The sequence below is a fragment of the Poecilia reticulata genome, chromosome 23 (assembly GCF_904066995.2).
Source record: "Poecilia reticulata chromosome 23, P_reticulata-male-v2, whole genome shotgun sequence".
NCBI lineage: Eukaryota > Metazoa > Chordata > Actinopteri > Cyprinodontiformes > Poeciliidae > Poecilia > Poecilia reticulata.
Genome location: NC_088852.1, coordinates 18,791,345 through 18,809,154, shown reverse-complemented (window position 1 = coordinate 18,809,154; position 17,810 = coordinate 18,791,345). Strand labels below are relative to the sequence as shown.

The window sequence follows — 17,810 nt, the reverse complement described above, 5'->3', positions numbered from 1 at the left end:
TTTTAACTGTTTTTTTTTACTGACAATTTTTTAGTGTTAAGCGCTTCAAAAATTATTTGATGTAATATCGTAAAACCACACTAGTTATGCTCCTGTATTTATTTTGAAATCAGATCAGTTTTAATGCACTGAAGTCACACAGCACAGAGCACCGTGAGGTCAGCCTTCAAATGATGACGGCGAGGATCCAAGACACATGCGCAGTGAGCATCATCCGACTGAGGAAAGCGACCTAATAATAATAATAATAATAAGACGGAATCAAACTTCCCTTTTTAGGACGCTGAAAAACGCTTTACAAGAAAAACACAAATGACATGAAAGAAGTAGCTAAGAAGATGTGGATAAAAGTAAATGTAAGTAAATATATTTTCAGATATTGGTGTAATAATTTAACCATAACTATACAAAACCACAACGTATTCCATTCTTTCATAATTTATTCAACAAGGGTGGAGAAAGTAAGTGCAATAGAATGTAAAACCACCACAAGTGAGTTTGGCTCCAGAGACAACAGTGTGAAGACCCCACCCACCCTATTGTTGACCCAGGAAGGTAAGGCCAGTCTTTGTTGTTTTGTTTAGTGTAAAAAATTCTACAAATCATGATTGCAAAACAAATGATGGTACAATAAAACTTTATTTTGAATGTTGAAAAAAAGCTTACCAGTCACCATGACTACAGAACACACAACATAAAGGGAAAAAAAAATCATGGCTGAACAAGCAATATGTCATCATTAACCATAAATTAATTTTAATTCAGAATTTCTCTCAAAAGTCTGGTTGAAGTTATTGGTAACATCAAAAAGAAAACTTAGATATCTCCAAATACACACAAGCTTGAAAATGTGGTGTCCTGGAATGAGGGCAGTAAAACTTTTGGTCATTTCTATGTTAACCCCACAGAAGGCAGCACCTGGTTGGAGCAGCCGTTTCTTTCCTAAAGAATAATATGTCTGACCTTGCTGATTGTCCATCCTGCTCTATTGCTCCTCCATCTTTCCTTCCATCTACCTGTCTGTAAAAGTCACATCATACAACATTTAATTTCCCTTTTAGGAATAAAAAGTATTTTTAAATTGAACTGAAGTTATTTAAGATTACAGTTGATGTAGAATTTATTGAACTTTAGTCACATCTGAACTGATGTAGAGATGGGAAAATCAAACGGCTCTAGAACTGGTTGTGGAACAAATCTTCAGAGAACATCCCAGTTAATCAGAATGGAAGAAAAAAATATTTGTAATTATTTCAAATAAGCCATGCAATCAATTCAAACTCCTAAGACGACAGTATTGCAGTTTTAATAGGCAGATTAAGTGAAAATAAAGCAACAAACTGACTGGTATATTGTTAGATTGAAAAGGAGAAGCAAATGAAACAATTTATGAAGATGTTTAGCCCCGTCCATATTTTAGACCTTAAAACCATTCTCACTGTACTGCAACATGACTGTTGCATGGACATGTTGCTGATATTACAGCATGGCATGCAGCTGCAAAATCATGAAGGCAACATTATTTAACTCCATATTATTATGTAATCAAGATCTTTTGGAAGCCCATTAATTGTTTGTGTGTCTATTGGTACAGTGTTATTCTGTTGTAAGGCTGCGAATGTAATCGGGGACAGAAAGGCCAGGATTCCAGGAACTAATGAGATGCATCAACTTTACTAATTATTTATGAAACCCCAAATTATTACTCATGAGTCATCATCTGATCTGCAGCTCATAACAAAACACCCTGAACTGATTGAAATAGTGTTTTTATTAGTATGCATTACTGTTGGCTAGATGGAAATGGTTAAGGTTGAATTAGATAACTAAATAAAGTTTAGATAAACAATTCCAATCTTTCTGACCACACACTTCAGCAGTCACTTTTCAAATTTAAATAAAATAGGCAATGTATGGTATGGTTTGAATTATTGAGCAAAAACAGTTTTACAATGGAAAACAAGACTGTTTTTATATTTTAAAAGTAAATATAAAAGCATTTAATTTTGGAAGTCCAGATTTTTTTTGTCTTTAAATACAGTTCAGAAACTGTATCTTTTTCCATACATATTAAAACTTTTAAAAACACTGAAAGCAAACTCCATATTTTCCACATTTTTAAAGACTTCAAACAAATTGACCATCAGTTTTTCAAAGAACTGACTTTCCATCACCTCCAAAACTTACATGAAATACTTCTAAAGTCACTTACTGAAGACCCATCACAGTGAAACTCCAATGTGTTGATGTAGAGAAAAATTGGTTAATGGACAGAAAAATAAAATATGAATCGAGATAAATGCTTTGGAATAAATACATATGTGCAAATTTACAGCTAACAGGTAGAGTTACATTCATCTGCCTTGAAGCACATCTCTGCTCCCTAGTGGGAGGGGCCAAGTCCTCATGAGGCTCACTCCACCTTCCCTCCACCCAGAGGGAGCAGAATGTAGTCCAGTCAAAGGCCAGGTTTTCACAGCGGTTCAGGGCTCTGAGCCTCATCCTGTGAGCCAACAAAGAAGCAGACTTGCTGTGGGGAGGTGGGGGCAGGGAGGGAGGAGGAGGTAGATGATGGGATGTCCCAGTAGTTGCTATGGAGGTCAAAGGAAGAAAGAGCAGGGACAATAGCCTGTGTGGGACTCTCAGGCTCTGAAGGGAGCGGCGGGACGCTCAAGCATTTCCTCAGGCAGCGCTCACTGTACAAGAGAACAAGAGATTATAAATGAACAGATCTGATCTGAAATCATTTAAGAACAGATGGAGCCACTTATTTTATTTTTACTATCTGACATGAAACCAGACTAAATATTTTATTTTTAAATCAGTTAGGGTCATCAAAATAATTTGTATTTACTAAATTCCCGGATAATGTGAGACTTTCTGCAAGGTCAGCCACTCGCTCCACTGAAAGCTTCAGGTCGGGTCTTGCCTGGTCGGGTCTGGCCTGGTTGGGTCTAGTCTGACCTGGTCGGATTGGGTTGATATGATATTTTATGGTCCAGAGTGTTCAGGAGAGCGTGTCCACCACCAGTTGGAATCTCACTGGCCCTCAGTACTAGTACTAATTTCACTTGAAGGTTATTTCACTTGTAATAAGACATTCTTCCCATGTTATAGTAAATTAATCTGCCAGTCCAACTAGTAATTTTTACTTTGTGTAAACTCTCTCTGCTACGCCACAGCTTCTCCTGGACTTCCATGAATGCTAAAGCCAATTAGCACGGATAAATGGTTTTATCAATAAGTTGTTTAAGAGAACAATAATAGAACAATAAGTTGTTTCTCCACATCCTGAGCATCAGGAACACAAGTTTATTGACAGCACTTAGACCCTCCTCCTGACTCTGATTGCTTGTTTCTGAGCAATGCATTTCTTCAGACAGCAATAGTAGCTCAATCCTCCCACAAATAATCTGTCTCTTATTATACTGTCATAACATGGTGGCACTATTAACAAATATTTTTGTGAAAGTTACATACTAAAGCTTTAATCGGGAAAAATATATATGTATGGAAATAGGAGTGGGCATTTATCTTATTTATCACTTATTGTGGTAAATTTCTTGTTATGATAAAAATGTTAATTATTGTTGTCACAATAAATTCCAATTAATGATGTTTAAAACCCTCCAAAGCTGTTCATATTATCAGGATTGTTAGTTTGACTATTTTCTCCACTGTTTGTTCATTGATTATCAATAACAATCAAATCAACTGTGAGCAGCTCAGTGACACACAGTGCACTGCTTTCAGTGACTGGTATGGTAAAGAAGTGTATGTGAAATTAAATGTTTTTAAGAGCAGGACTTGTTTGTGTGGGTCTGTGATTGCTGTGCCAAGCTGTCACAGCCATATAGTTACCGAAAATAGTAACATTGCAAATTGTTCTTATTGTATTGTTTATCATTATCACAATGGACATTTTATTGTGGTAAAACGTCCATATTTGTTTCTCTCTCCTTCAAGGAAACAAATAGACTGGTCAATTGAAATGTACCTTTATCCAAGTTTTCCTCAGCTCAGATACTTGGACCTACTACAGGCCCACTACAAGACTTTAAAGTGAAGTAATGGATGACTTCAGGTGCTTCACCTATTGGCAGCAGCTGCGTTGGGTTTCCAGGCCTGTCTGTACACGTCACCTGCCACCCCAAACAGCCAGCGCACGTCAGCAGGAACCTCTGGGATCCACTCCACAAACCTGCCGCGCAAACACCACATGTTCACATACATCATATTCTATGAAGAAATGTTTAACGCCCACAGAATGTTTAGCAGTTACTGTCACATTACAGCTACTACCCTTTGTGTATTTAATTGTCATTTGGAACTGGATGGAAAATCAAAACTTTTAATAAACATGTTGCGGATCCCTCCAGCTTACCTCTGGGCCACAGAATACGCTGACTGGACTGGAAGTGTGTATGGCATCAGCATATAGGAAGCAACTCTCAGTGGCAGCATGCCAGACACTCTGGCATAAAGGCCCGATTTGTCTTGGCAGGCCTCACAGAACACTGTCAGACATGATGAGGGGGATTATTCAGCTGCATGCTGAGGCGTCATCTTATCTGTAATGATCAACTTTCAAATTTAGAGTCAACATCCTGCTCTCACCTTTCTTTATGTGAGTGGGCAGAACAATGTGTTCATCCAGCCACCAGTGCTTGTTGTGCAGCAGGCGGAGTCTACGCAGCACCCACTCCTTGGTGCTCTCAGCAGGCTTGGAGCAGCAGCTGCTGGAGCCGGGGCCAGAGCCGGGGGCGATTCCAGAGCTGTCTGGCAGGCTGCGACTGGGGCAGTGTAGCATTAGCAGGTCTGGCAGCACAAACACACACAGCTCAGGCTAACTGCAGCTAAGACAAGGCTGCAGGAGGCAGAACAACACGGGACTCACTGTTCTCCTGAAGGAAGCGCAGAGCATCCTTATAGCCGCTCTGACACATGTCAGCCAGAACCTGAGGAAGAGGAAGGCATCAGGTCAGAGGCCTGATGAGGTCAGGCCTCTGACCTCATCAGCAGTGGCTTCAGCTGCCACTGCTATTTCTGACTACCTGCAGGGTAGCAGAAGTGTTTCAAAATAGGACCATAAGAAACATGAAAATAAATCTAAATTTGTTCTACAAATATTGTTGCATCATTTGTATGAGTTTCTTAACAGCTTCTTGTGTTTCACGATTTTTGGTCAACATTGAAATCAGAATCAGATTTATAAGTTTGTGCACAAAAACAAGCAATTTGACTTCAGTTCCACTTTACTCTGATTGAATACATTTAAAATAGAAAAGGGTATAATAAAAAATATAATTTTACATATAAATATGCACATGTATGTGTTTTTATAGAAAGAGAAGAGTAGGCTGAATTTGTGAAAATATGCATAGTATGACTCTGACTGTTGAGTCTCACAAACATTCTGGACTGGTGATATCATTACAACTAAATGAAAGTCCAAACTGGAAAAAAGCTATTTGGATTTTAATGAAAACGGATTAACATAATCACTTAACTGTTTTTAAACTGATATAAAGTTTTGGGTTACATTCCTGATCAGCACCAAAGATGTTTTCTTGGCCAAAAAAAAAAAACAATCTTTAATAAAATTCACCATGATTAGGAAAAGGACAGAAAGCTAAAATGGCTGCCACTTAAACTGCCCATTTACAAAGTGTCACGTTAAATCTGAATGAGCCAGGTTTGTGTGACCACCAGGGGGCAGGAGAGTTCGCATTTTCTGAAGTTGTGGGGCACGAGAGAAGGACCTCGCTGCAGCCAACAGAAAGGGGCGGGAACACTTGTCAGTCTCATACCTTATTTGGAAATGAGATCATTGCAATCCGGAAGTGAAGGGGGCGCCTTCACTTCCGGATCTAAATTTGTTCTATGCTTCCGTATTTATTTTCTTTTGAAATCTGTGATATATTTTCACCTTTAGGAAGGAGTTTCACTCTCAGAATGTATTTGAACTTCTTTCTTTTACTCACGGCAGCTCACAGTTTTTAGCAAATTCTGTAGCTTTCAGTGTACTTCTAAATCTGCTCCTTAGTCGCATCTTTTCGGGCTTGCGACTGCCTCTAGTGGCGTGGGGGTGGTAACACAACTAATATAATTACATTACTAAATCAGAATACCACGTCTATTATTTACTATTAATTCTGGCATTACTGGCACTGTAAAAGATAAATTACCTTATAAAACAGCATATTTTTTCATGGTCTCATTTCCAAATAAGGTACGAGACTGACAAGTGGTCCGTTCCCGCCCCTTTCTGTTTGCTACAGCGAGGTGTACTTGGAGCACGAACAGCACTATCTCCAGGTTCTAAATGGTTTCCTGAGGAAGAGCAGAGCATTGTGGGAATTTCTACCTTGGGCTCAGGGGGAAACAGAGCTCTGCTGAGGCGGTACAGGTTCCCCATGTTCATCTGGATACTGGTGTTAGTGAAGCGGAGCTCATGGAAGCTGGTGGAATTATCCCGAGGGCAGATGTCGCTTTCACCAGAGAAGGGTGAGATAGTGATGGTGTTCTTCAGCTCCGACTGAGGCAGGTTATCACTAATTCCACCGTCCACATACCGCTGCACACTCACACGCACACACACAAACACACGCACACACACACAGGAAGATGTTCAGCAAATAGGTGAATTTTCTGTGAATAATTAACAATTCACATTTCAGAAAACAGAACACTTAAACTGTAGGGGGACTTCTACTGAATTACAGTTAGTATCATCATTAATCTTCCTTAGAAAGTTACAAAATTATATCTAACAGTTTTCTGCTAAAAGTTACAGAGAGTGATTTGTTTCTTACTGGAGTATTTTAACCACCACCAGCCTCCTGATGTATGGTTCAGTTCCCAGTGGAATATGACTTCTGTACCCACAAAGAGCTCTTTCACTTTTAGATTTGTAATATTAATGTTCCACACCAGCAGTTAATAATACAAACTGTTTGCTGATGAACCTCTGCAGCCGGAGATTCCTACAGGTTTTCCAGACCTCCATCAGTCCAGCACAGATTTACTGTCCTCTGCCATGACTAGGGAGCAACAGTTCTCACATCAATGGTCCTCACAGAAAGCACTTTAAACTGTGCAGCCACACTCACGGAAGGAGACAGGTTTGACTGATTTCCTGTTCTTCAGAGAACAACATCTTGCTTCCATTCTGTGGAACATGTCGGGAAAAGAAGGGTTCCTTAACCCTGAGCTCCCAGAGGAGGACAACTCTGGTTGTAAACTTCCACTTGGTCAGAGAAGAACAGGTTTGTTTCACAGAGTGCCAGCTACAGAAAGTAGGGCAGAGCAGGAATGCAGATCACAGTGAGCACTGGGCAGGCACACGCACACACACACCCACACCCACACCCAAAAGTGACGGAAAAACATGTGTTATGGGCCATTGCTAAAACTTCACCAGCACCTTTAAAATGGCTTGTAGTCATTTAAAACCACTTCTTGTTGGGGACCAGGTTTTAGGTCCCCATGGAGTAGGTCCCCATGACGTGACTGTGTAAACAGACTGAAGTCCCCACAATGAACACACACACACATTCTGACTTAATAGTGGCATAACGCTGGATTTACGCTGGAGCCAGCAGACCTACACCTAAAACCCCCAGAATGCTGTGCAATTCTGGATGGATAGAAATTCAGTGAAATTAGTGAATATACCATATATTATCTATATATTTATATCTAGCTAAAAAGTTACTTTTTAGGTAGTTTTGTCCTATTTCAAGTTTATTACAATATTTGCAGAGGAAAGTAGACCACAAATACATGGTAAGATTTTGTTTTGTAGTGGGATAAAATCTTGCAGCCATGTCTCAGTAAAATACAGAATAATGTTTGCCTGACACTCTGGCTGGGTTTTCTTTAGGGCTTTGAATACATAGTTCTCATGTGATATTACACATCCATGAATTTTGTAACAGGGTGCGTTTACACTGCAGCATGAAGTGACCCAATTCAGATTTTTTTGACGTAATGCGACCTGTATCCGATCTTTTCATGGCAGTGTGAACAGCACAGGTCGGATTCTTTTTCGAATGTGACCCATATTCGATTCAAATGCGACCTAACGTCCAGGTCGCATTCATCCGAACTGAACGTCACTGATACTCAACAAATCTCACTATTCTGCATCCTGATACACGCAAACGGGAAGAAAAACAACAACCATGACGGACTATATGAGTATTAAGTTGTTAATATGCCGCTCCGGTTGGACAACTTTAAATATGTAAGCTAAGATCCACCGTTAGCCTCCATGTTTACTTCCGCAAACACTGAGCACTTTTTTTTATGGCAGTTGGCAGAACACTGAGAATGCTGACGCTATTGTGCCCTCTAGTGCGCATGCGGGACACTTTCAGGTCGTTTGCCCTTTCAGACTGCAGAACGCATACAGGTCGCATTTACTGGCAGTGTGAACGGCCCCGGCAAAAAAATTGGAATTGCCAAAAAAAAAAATCGGAATTGGGTCACTTCAGGCTGCAGTGTGAACGCACCCTGACTGCCATCTTGGCAGGTAGTTGCTATGACAACAATAAACAAGCCACAATGTTAGAACTAGCTTTCGCCTCATTCCTAACTTACTGTGATGGCCAAACCCATGGCCATCCTATGTCAGAAACTCTTTTTATGCACAATTTATTTTTCATACAAACACAACAATTTTTGTTTCAATAAAAACAATTTTTAGTTGATTTGGATACATTTGTCCTAGTTGTTAGCACGCACATTTAGTTAACATATGTATTTATATCAACTTAAAGTTAATTTTGTTTGCTTAAGACTAACTCTTTGTTTTCCTGATGGTACTTACCTGCCTTGGGGTTGCCGGGTTAAAAAAATGCTGATTGGACTGCACCACTAGTTCTTGCTGGTGGGAGGAATTTGTAGTTTCTTTGTTTAGATAAGTTTTGTATTCAAGTAAATATTAGTATTTAAAGTTTAAATACTTTAAACTGGGTAAAGACCCAAAAATGTCTGTACATTGGGTCTTTACCCAAAAATGACTTTTTTGGGTCTTTACTTTAACCAAACTTAGCTGTACTGTTCTTTGTTTTTGTGTTATTTGTAATTGTAATTGTAATCTGTTTAGTTACCCCTATTGTGTCTTAATTGGTCTGATCAACCACCATATCTACCCATGTGTTTCATTTCTTTGTTAGGTCAGTTATGTTTGTTGGTACAGCCAGTTTGTTTGCATTTTTTCCTGAGTTCAGTCTTGTTTCTTTGACCTCTTTTATGAGCTCAGTTTATCTTTTGACATTTATAATCTTTGGGTTAAAATAAAAGAAACACTATTTTTCTAATTTATCCTATGACTCCTCCCATTTTTAACTCGGTCCACCACACTTATAAACTAAGTACATTACACTATAACTTGATATTGTTAGTTTATAAATCACTGAATGGCTTAGCACCACAATACATTAAAGATCTGTTGTTGTATCAACCTTCCAGACCCCTCCGGTCTTCTGGTTCTGCTCTACATCCCCAGAATCAGAACAAAACGAGATGCAGCATTCAACTTCTATGCACCACAAATCTGAAACAAACTTCCAGAAAACTGTAAAACAGCTGAAACACCGAGTTCCTTTAAATCTCGACTAAAAACCCACCTGTTTAGAGTTGTATTTGAAATGTAATCAATTATGAATTTAATGATGACACTTGATTTAATGTAATGTTTTGATTGTTGATTTTATGTTGCATGACTGTTTTTTGTGTTTGTTATGATGTAAAGCACTTTGAAATGCCTTGACGCTGAAATATGCTATACAAAGAAAATTTGATTTGATTTTAATCACAATTTTTAAGTACTGTGTAATAATAAGATAAATATCTGTAAAATGTAATGTACTACAAAACTAGCAAAATTAGTAAGTAGAGAAGTGAACTATGTCATAGTTCTAGTATGTCATAGTAGGAGATCAGAGGCAGCTTGTCCACATCATTTGACGTGTTTTCCTTCTCCGTCTCTTACGGGTCAGCAGTGACTTTGTTCATGCATCTTTCTCTCTCGCACAGTGGCCAAGATTGTCCACATATTTTCTTTTTGCTGGTCTGGAAGCAATTGATCTGCTATTCATTGAGCACAAGCTTATCTACTAAAATTGTGTGGATCACTTCTGGTTCAGATTTGTGGAAACTATGTATTGATCATGTATTTATCGCGATATATATTGATTTATTGTCCAGCCCTAAATCCAAGTGTGAAAAGCTTCCTGGTAAAACAGGACCTGAACCTGAAAAATGACTTTTTCACTGTAGCAGCTCCAGTCATACAGTCCTTGGAAAAACTATTAGAAAAAGGCCCACCTTTGTCTCACCAGTCCACAGAATATTTGTGCGAGAATCCTGGGAATTATCAAGTTTTTGGCCCTTTGGTCAGAGTTCAACAGAGGCCTCCCATGGCCTATATGGAGCAGATCCAAGGCCAAAACCAGTGCTGACCCAACAGAAGCACTGAAGCAACAGAAGATCCGGCACCGTTTCCTGCGTTCTCCATGTGTACTCATGGTTCTCAGTGTGGTTCTCTGCCATCCCAAAGCCTTATGACATGGCTTTATAAATCTGTCCAGACTGATAATGTTAATGACGCTGGTTCTCATCTGTTCTTGAATTTCTTTCATAATGTGCAGATGTTTGAGATCTTTTAGACAACTTCAGTACGTCAAGTTCTATTAAGGGCTTCTTGATTTGAAGCATAACAAACTCTTTTGATGCGGTGCAAGGTAGGCTGGGGGACTCCCAGAATGCACCCGGAGTATTCTCTATTTTATTTACTGACACAGGATCCTCACCAATGGTAATATGAAGCCTGTGTCCAAAACACACTTCTTTCTGTAATTAATGTGCAATGACAACATTGGCAATGACTTGTGAAGAAACAATAAAGCATGCAAGTTTCTCATAGTGACCTCTCCTGTGTATTCATGTCTATGTCCTATTTCACTATCTGCAGTTCTTATTCCTCAAAACAAACACATCCATTCACAGAAAAGATAAGGGCCAGTAAACATCACAGTGGACAGGACACAGTGCACTAACCCTATACATAGCACATGGAGGAGATTTCCTGTCCATAAACTCTAACCATTTTGTCACAAATAATAGATCCTGTGGCGTTGTGAATGCGATGTTCAGGAAGCAGAATAAGGGAAGAGAAGACAAGGTTCCTACATAGTTTACATGTCTGAGACACAGATGTGATTTCAGCTTCTATCTTTATCAATTATCACAGGCAACATAACATTTCAGTAAAGTGAGCCATCCTTATGCTTACTATGTATTCAGCGTCTCACAGTAATTGCTTCAGTGATCTCAGGTTTATCTGGATTCCTAATAAAACCTGGACTGCGGCATGTGAAACCTTTTTATGCATTTTACTTTCCCTCACTTTAAACATGGCATGGCCAAAGCTGCTTTTACTGCTCACTTTTTATCACTTTTATAAAAGAGTTTTTTGTACTACGTTTAGGTTAAGCTTTCAGAATTTTATTAAAATATCCTTATGCAGTTTTTATCTTTACCGGTGATCAGTTTCCCACAACCCCTGTCTGTTTTTCACTCTTTATCTAGGCTTTTTAAAGTGAGTAAACATTTTCCCCCAATACACACAAAAGTGGAAAACTTTCGAAAAAGAAGAATGACCAGACGCAAAAAGTGGGCCAGAAATTCCTAGTGAATTGTTGAGCAGGTGTCCCCTTCTAGGCTTTAGCGGGGTTTCCCAACAGGGGTTTCACCACGTTGTTTACTAGTGTGGAGCAGCGGGTAGAGCTTCACTCTTCCCTTTTCCCTTCATCGGCTCGGGAGCATTCCGTGGTTTTGAGGGGATGGCAGCCTGCTGGTCGCCTTTCTTGTACCACTGGTTTTTAAATGCATAAAAACCCATCGGCACGCCTCACGAAGACTAGGGTTGAGTTAGTAAGCTTCTTTGCTAGGCAGTTAGCGGGGACACACTGCCGGTGATTATTTTGAGTTTTGACGAATTAAATTGTCACTTGTCTGTCATTATAAACGATGGAACAGGTTGAGGCTTTTAATGGTTAAAACCATCTTGGAGATGTGCGCGCTAAGAGCAGTTATGATCTTGCCTTGAATATGATCGGCACTTTTAGAAATTTTTTATTTGTTTGAGGTTGGTGTGTGTAAGCCTTGTCAAAACTCGTCTCCGTCTTTAAAGGCGAGTATCACTAGTTTGTCTGGTGGACAGCAAATGGACTTGTTCAAGCTTCAAGTTCAGTGGAAGCAAGTTCAGTGGAAGAAAAAAAGTTTGCTTCAAATCTGGTTGTGAAATGACTGAGGAGTTAGCCCACGTTTTGTTTGAATCCCTTAAGAGAATGGTGCTGGACCATGTTGGGGTTGTTGTGGGTGTGGCTCTTCCCATTTTGTGTGGTCATATGTGGTGAGGAGAGCCCTGAGGAAAATTTGGAAAGCAGTGATGTGACCTTTTGGTGTTGTGGCGATGTCGGCTCACTATTGGTTGATGCCCTTTTGGTGTTGCTGGCTGAGAGACGGCAGTAACTTTGAGTATGGTGCTGGACCATGCTAAGGGTGATCGTGTTGTGGGCGTCGCTCTTCATATTGTGTTGGTCACTTGCTTGGTTACCTGACTTGTGGAGCAATGTTTTGTGGTAGTGGACCACTTGTTGCTGTGGCCTTTTATGTTAGGTGACAGTTCAGATCTGGTTGGATTACTGGTTATTGCTTTTGCGAGTGGTAACTGGGTGAATCCATTTTGATTTGGCTGTGAACCTGTGGTAGGTCACTTGTGTGTTAGGTCTGTGTTTGTAAGTGGGTTTTCTCTTAAGGTATTTTGAACGTGTTGAAGCAATAAGTACATGTCCTGTTTTAGCTGCTCTACCATTCTTTGCCAGTCCTTTCAACCAGTGACCAGACATGATGGGCACAGCAACTTATGGCTGTGGGACATGAAGGTTGATGTAACAACGGTCCTCCTGAACACTAAAATCTTCGGTATTACAAGCCCAAACATTTTAAATTTATTTTGAAATTTTAAAGGTTCCCCTTTGGGGCCCTTTTCTTAAGGGTTGGGGTGTTACAGCCCTGGGCCTTGTGGGCCTGGGTTGCAGGTCTTGTTTGTCTTTGTGCTACTCCCCCTTACAGGTGCTGCTGATTTGTTAATGGGTGAGCACAGAGCATTTAAACCTGGCTGTCTCCACCTTCTGGGTCGCCTTCGGCGTCCACTCTGCTGCTTGACACTTGTGGTGCTCCGTTTTCGGCCTCAGCTTCCCTCCTTTTGCACATTTGCGTTTGTCTTTGCATTTCGACACTTCCATATGCACTCATACAACACATCCAAGCATTTGCATTACACCACTGATACTGACATCTACAATCCATTGTTGTTTTTGTTAATGAATATTCCTTTTACTGCACTTTAACCCCTGCATTGTATCCCGTTTTGTTACGGACTTGAGCCAGTCGTAACATGAACTTAGAGAACAGAAACCTTACCCAGAAATCTTCTCACAGGGAAATGAAACTTTCTCCACAGAGTGGATCTGTTCAGCTATGCAGCCATGGTTTTTGTTTTGGGGAATCAGTTTTTAGTGAATTTCTGGTGACAGCCTTCTGCTTTTTATCAAGATAGTAGTGATTATCTGGTGTTATCACTAGTTTACATAATTTTTTATGCCACTTTTACATGTGCTTTTCTGAGATCATACTCCTTAAATTATTTGGTGTCAGAACTCTTCTAAGTAGATACATGTACGCTGCATGAGACAGCAGTACCCTGCTCTCCCCGGTGATCCTGTGTCCCCTCTGGCCATTACTTATCTACTATTGATCTCTGTATGTTAAACAGTTTGCTGAAAATCCTTCGCTTGTTTGTGTGTTAAAGTGAAACTTCTAGAAGACTGAACTGTACTTTGCAACATTATTATACATGAATTTATCTGGTGGATTATCATCTACTTCCAGAGCAGTGCACTTAACTTTACAGTTTTATCACTGCATTGAGGATCCAATCTAATCTGGGAGACTTTGTTTGAACTGAATGACTCTGGAAGTCAATGTAACCAGTAACAGGAGCTCAGTCAGAATGCTGGTTGGGCTCCAAAACAAGAGGTCAAAACAGCTGTTGAATAGCTTATTTATTATACGTTTTATTACAGATAACATGCAATTCAGAACTCGAGATGATTTTACCTGAAGAAAAATTAAATGATTCTGTTTCAAAGTTAATCAGACTTATGTTTTTTCAGAATTTCATGACATCAAAAATTAAGTGTGACTTAGATTTATGATAAATCAAACATTGCTTTCATTAGCCCTGATATAGTTTAAAATGTATCATTATAATTACTGTTTTTCCCTGTTTAGTGAAAAACATGGATGTGTTTGTTTTGAGCCCTAATAATCTTAAGTATGGCTGCAACTTACAGTTATCTTAGTAATCAATTATTCTGACATGTTTAAACAAATTAGAAAATGGCACATTTCTCAGATTTTTCATTTAACCACTTCAGCATTTTTCTACAATATTAGAAATACATTAGAAGATGCAAATAAACAAATAATCCCCTTTTAAATAAAATATAAACATTTTACCGTTTTAAAAGCAATAATAGAATTATTTTAGTGAACGCTTGATTATTTGTAGCAAAAAAAAAATCCTTCTACTGTCAACATGTGACAGTATTAGTGCTTAACTGAACATGTATATTTTTTGTAGTTTTGGCTTCATTACTGCTCTGAGTGTTCAGTTCTTTCAGCAAATGCCTGTTTTTTGTTTGTATACTCTAGTTAACAATTAATCAATTACTAAGCAAGTTATTTGATGATTAAATAATCGATTAATCTAATTAATCATTAACCCTCAGCTCTAGTAACATTACACCTACCACTCCTTTGAAGGATGGCGGAATCAGTCCACAGTAGATGGGGATGAAACAGCTGCAGACCAGAGCCTTATGACAGAACACAGGGTTAACGCCGGTCCAGTCAGAGCACCGGGAAACTTTCAGTGCAACCCTCATTACACACACCTGAATGAGCTCCTCTTTGGAACTGAACTCTGACACCAGCACATTCTCTCCGTCTGATACTCTGGTCAGAGAGACGCAGAGCCTGCCAGAGGCCAGGACGTGAGCATCAGAGGGCAGGTCCCGGTTCAGGCCGGACCTCAGGACCTTCACCAGGTTGAAGGTTGGGTGGAGTGGGCCCAGGTTTCTCTTCCTGGCTTCCTTTGCCACCTCGATGACGTCCTCACAGCATTTCGCTGGGACAGACACAACAGCAGCACACGATCAGTACTTTATGGCCCACATTTTTCTCATGACAGAGGTCAGAACAGCCTCTTTATCAGTCAGCATGCAGAGGTCGGTAGTGACCGACAATTGTTGATCGCTTCCTACAATTATGCTTATTCATGAGAATGGCTTTGACTCATGCAGGGGGAAGTTAACTTTTGAACAATCTGCTCTAAATCACTTTTCCTGTCTTCTGCAGCATTCATATAATAAACTGTAATATGCAACACTGAACCAGCTTAACCGGCCGTACATATCAACAATAAGCAACAAATACATGTCAATAAAGGCTTTTATTATATTCTATGAAGAAGCATGAGTAAAGTAATCAATATTTTTCTTACCTATGCATGCTTGGCTTGCGAGTACCGAGGCGGTGAGCGCCCCGGCAGAGGCCCCGTACAGCCGGGTGGCTCCTTTCACAAGGTACGGGGCTTTCTCCAGCAGGCAGCTGGCCACTCCGATGTGGTAGATCCCCAAGAAGCCGCACCCGGCAAAGGACAGGTTCCAGCCGGCCTTCAGGTCGAACATGGCGGGACATGCCCCGGCTGGGGTACCCTAAGCTGGGACGAGACGGGACCTGGAGATACTGTCTCTGCTGCTAGCCGAGTGGAAGCAACTGAGCGAAAGCAGCTGCGCGTAAACACCCAGCTTATAAACAGCCTGGGATGCCTTCACGGACCGTCTGAATTATTACTAACTGGTGTTATGAATATGTTTTCATATTACACAAGCTTCTTCAAAGTTCTTTAATTACCGAATATATATGTTCTTCTCCTTTGTCTTGATGTTTTCATGCTGAAGTTGGATGCAGGGTGAAAATTCAGATGAGATTTTCAAGCTGGAGTAAATACCTCATACCCTGCAAGCGCTGCACGCACTGAATAGATTTTGGACTATAAAGATCCAGACTTTAAGCTCAGAATTATAAACTATAAGTAAAAAACAATCTGAATTCTTTTTCCATACACTCTTCCGCAAAACTGTGAGCTTAACTAAATAAATAAATCAGGTTTCTTTGAACGCAAAGTGAACTACGATGCAATAAGCGCAAAAATCACTTTTTTGTTACAGTCATTCTACAGTCATAGAAGACGCCTAAAAATACCGTTTAACTCCTGGTTGATATTTTTTATTAGGAATATTATTACCATTATTTGTTCTGGAATCCGAAAGTCGTACTGAACTGGAATGCACCACTAAGGTCTATGTCAGCATACGTCAGATGACGATGATGTCACCGTTTGCTCTGAAGCGGATCCAGTCTCTCACCGTCCTTTACTCCTGGTTTTAGTCGTACAGGTCACGTTTCTCGAAACGTTACTAGAACCTTTAACATGTCAGAGGACGCTGAGCTTAGTAGCTCTTCACTTAACTCACCAACAGCAACGAGGACCCAAATGTTATTATACCAAATGACCACTCTAAAAGTGGGAGTCTATGCTGGCCCTGAGATCCTTAAAGCTGAAAAATAATTAAAACCCAATTAGGGGGGGACAATATGCCCGGGCTACGATCATCATGCAAACATTAGGCTGCGCTAGTTTGTGCTATTAGCTAGCTAACGACTTTGCTAGCAAAGCAAGATAACTAAAAAGCTTCTTCCCTGTATCGTTAATGATAGCAGTTATTCTTCAGTATCACTTATGCAACAGGGGGCACATCGCCCGTCCATCATCTCCGTAATGGACATGTCTTCTAATTTCCTTTGCTGCATAATGTACATTTTGTCATGATCCGTGTTTCTATGTGTTTATTTTCTAGTTTCTATGTGATCCTGTTCCCTGTTAGTCCTGTCTCTGCGTCTTTCCCCGTTGATTGTCTCCCAGGTGTGTCTCGTTCCCGTGATTGCCCCGTGTGTATTTAGTCTCCCCTGTTGTCTGTGTTCTTCGTCGGGTCCTTGTCAATCTATGTCGTCTGTTCCCGTAGATGCCTGTTTCCCCGTGCTGCTCTCTGTTGTTCCTCGTGTGGATTATTGTCATTAAATTCATCATTTTTCACCATATCTGGGCCTAAGCGTCATCTCCTCACCTACCACCACACCGCCTCATGACAGAAGGACCCGACCAAACTAACGGTGAGGAAGCTATGGCCCATGAGGCGTGGATCCAGCAGCAGTTGGAGTTGGCACAACGGGATCTATATAAGGATGTAGAGATCCTGCCTTCTCCGCTGCTGCTGGAGGAATTGGGCCTACCCTCGGACCTAGACTTGCCCAGGAGACGGAAGCCGCGGCGGAGGTCTAAGGGCGGAGCAGCTCCTTCCAGCCCGAACCTGTGGCTGGGATCGCGGCTGATACGTTGCCCGCCCGAATATGGACCCCGCCGTTTCTGCCTTCCGGAGCCGCCGGAGGTCCCGGTCCCAAGACATCCAGGTCACCAACGCGACGACAAGCAGAGTCCCTGGTGGGGAGCACGTATGGCGTACTGCCCCCCAGGTGTGGGACCACGTCGCCACGAGCGCCCTGAGCCGCTGGAGGTCCCGGCCCCTGGGCGCTGGAATCACCAGCGCTCT

At 40.7% G+C, this 17,810-nt stretch overlaps 1 protein-coding gene and 1 long non-coding RNA gene across 3 annotated transcripts; one reads left to right on the top strand and one right to left on the bottom strand.

Annotated features, from left to right (window-relative positions):
• The first annotated feature begins 113 nt into the window (after positions 1-113).
• On the top strand, positions 114-4,099 carry LOC103459749 (uncharacterized). 2 transcript variants are annotated; one of them, XR_532805.3, is made up of 4 exons: positions 114-203; positions 280-356; positions 452-555; positions 3,967-4,099. It is a non-coding gene; the product is annotated as an uncharacterized LOC103459749 (long non-coding RNA). The 2 variants fall into 2 exon arrangements; XR_532804.3 differs by having other exon boundaries at positions 165-356.
• On the bottom strand, positions 621-15,938 carry pnpla3 (patatin-like phospholipase domain containing 3). The gene is made up of 9 exons (XM_008401563.3): positions 15,641-15,938; positions 15,033-15,265; positions 14,889-14,954; positions 6,368-6,577; positions 4,898-4,958; positions 4,618-4,818; positions 4,385-4,517; positions 4,094-4,201; positions 621-2,696 (listed from the first exon to the last, which is right to left on the bottom strand). The coding sequence occupies exons 1-9, from the start codon at positions 15,825-15,827 to the stop codon at positions 2,474-2,476; spliced, it is 1,422 nt and encodes a 473-aa protein (XP_008399785.1). The 5' UTR covers positions 15,828-15,938; the 3' UTR covers positions 621-2,473.
• Positions 15,939-17,810: the final 1,872 nt, after the last annotated feature.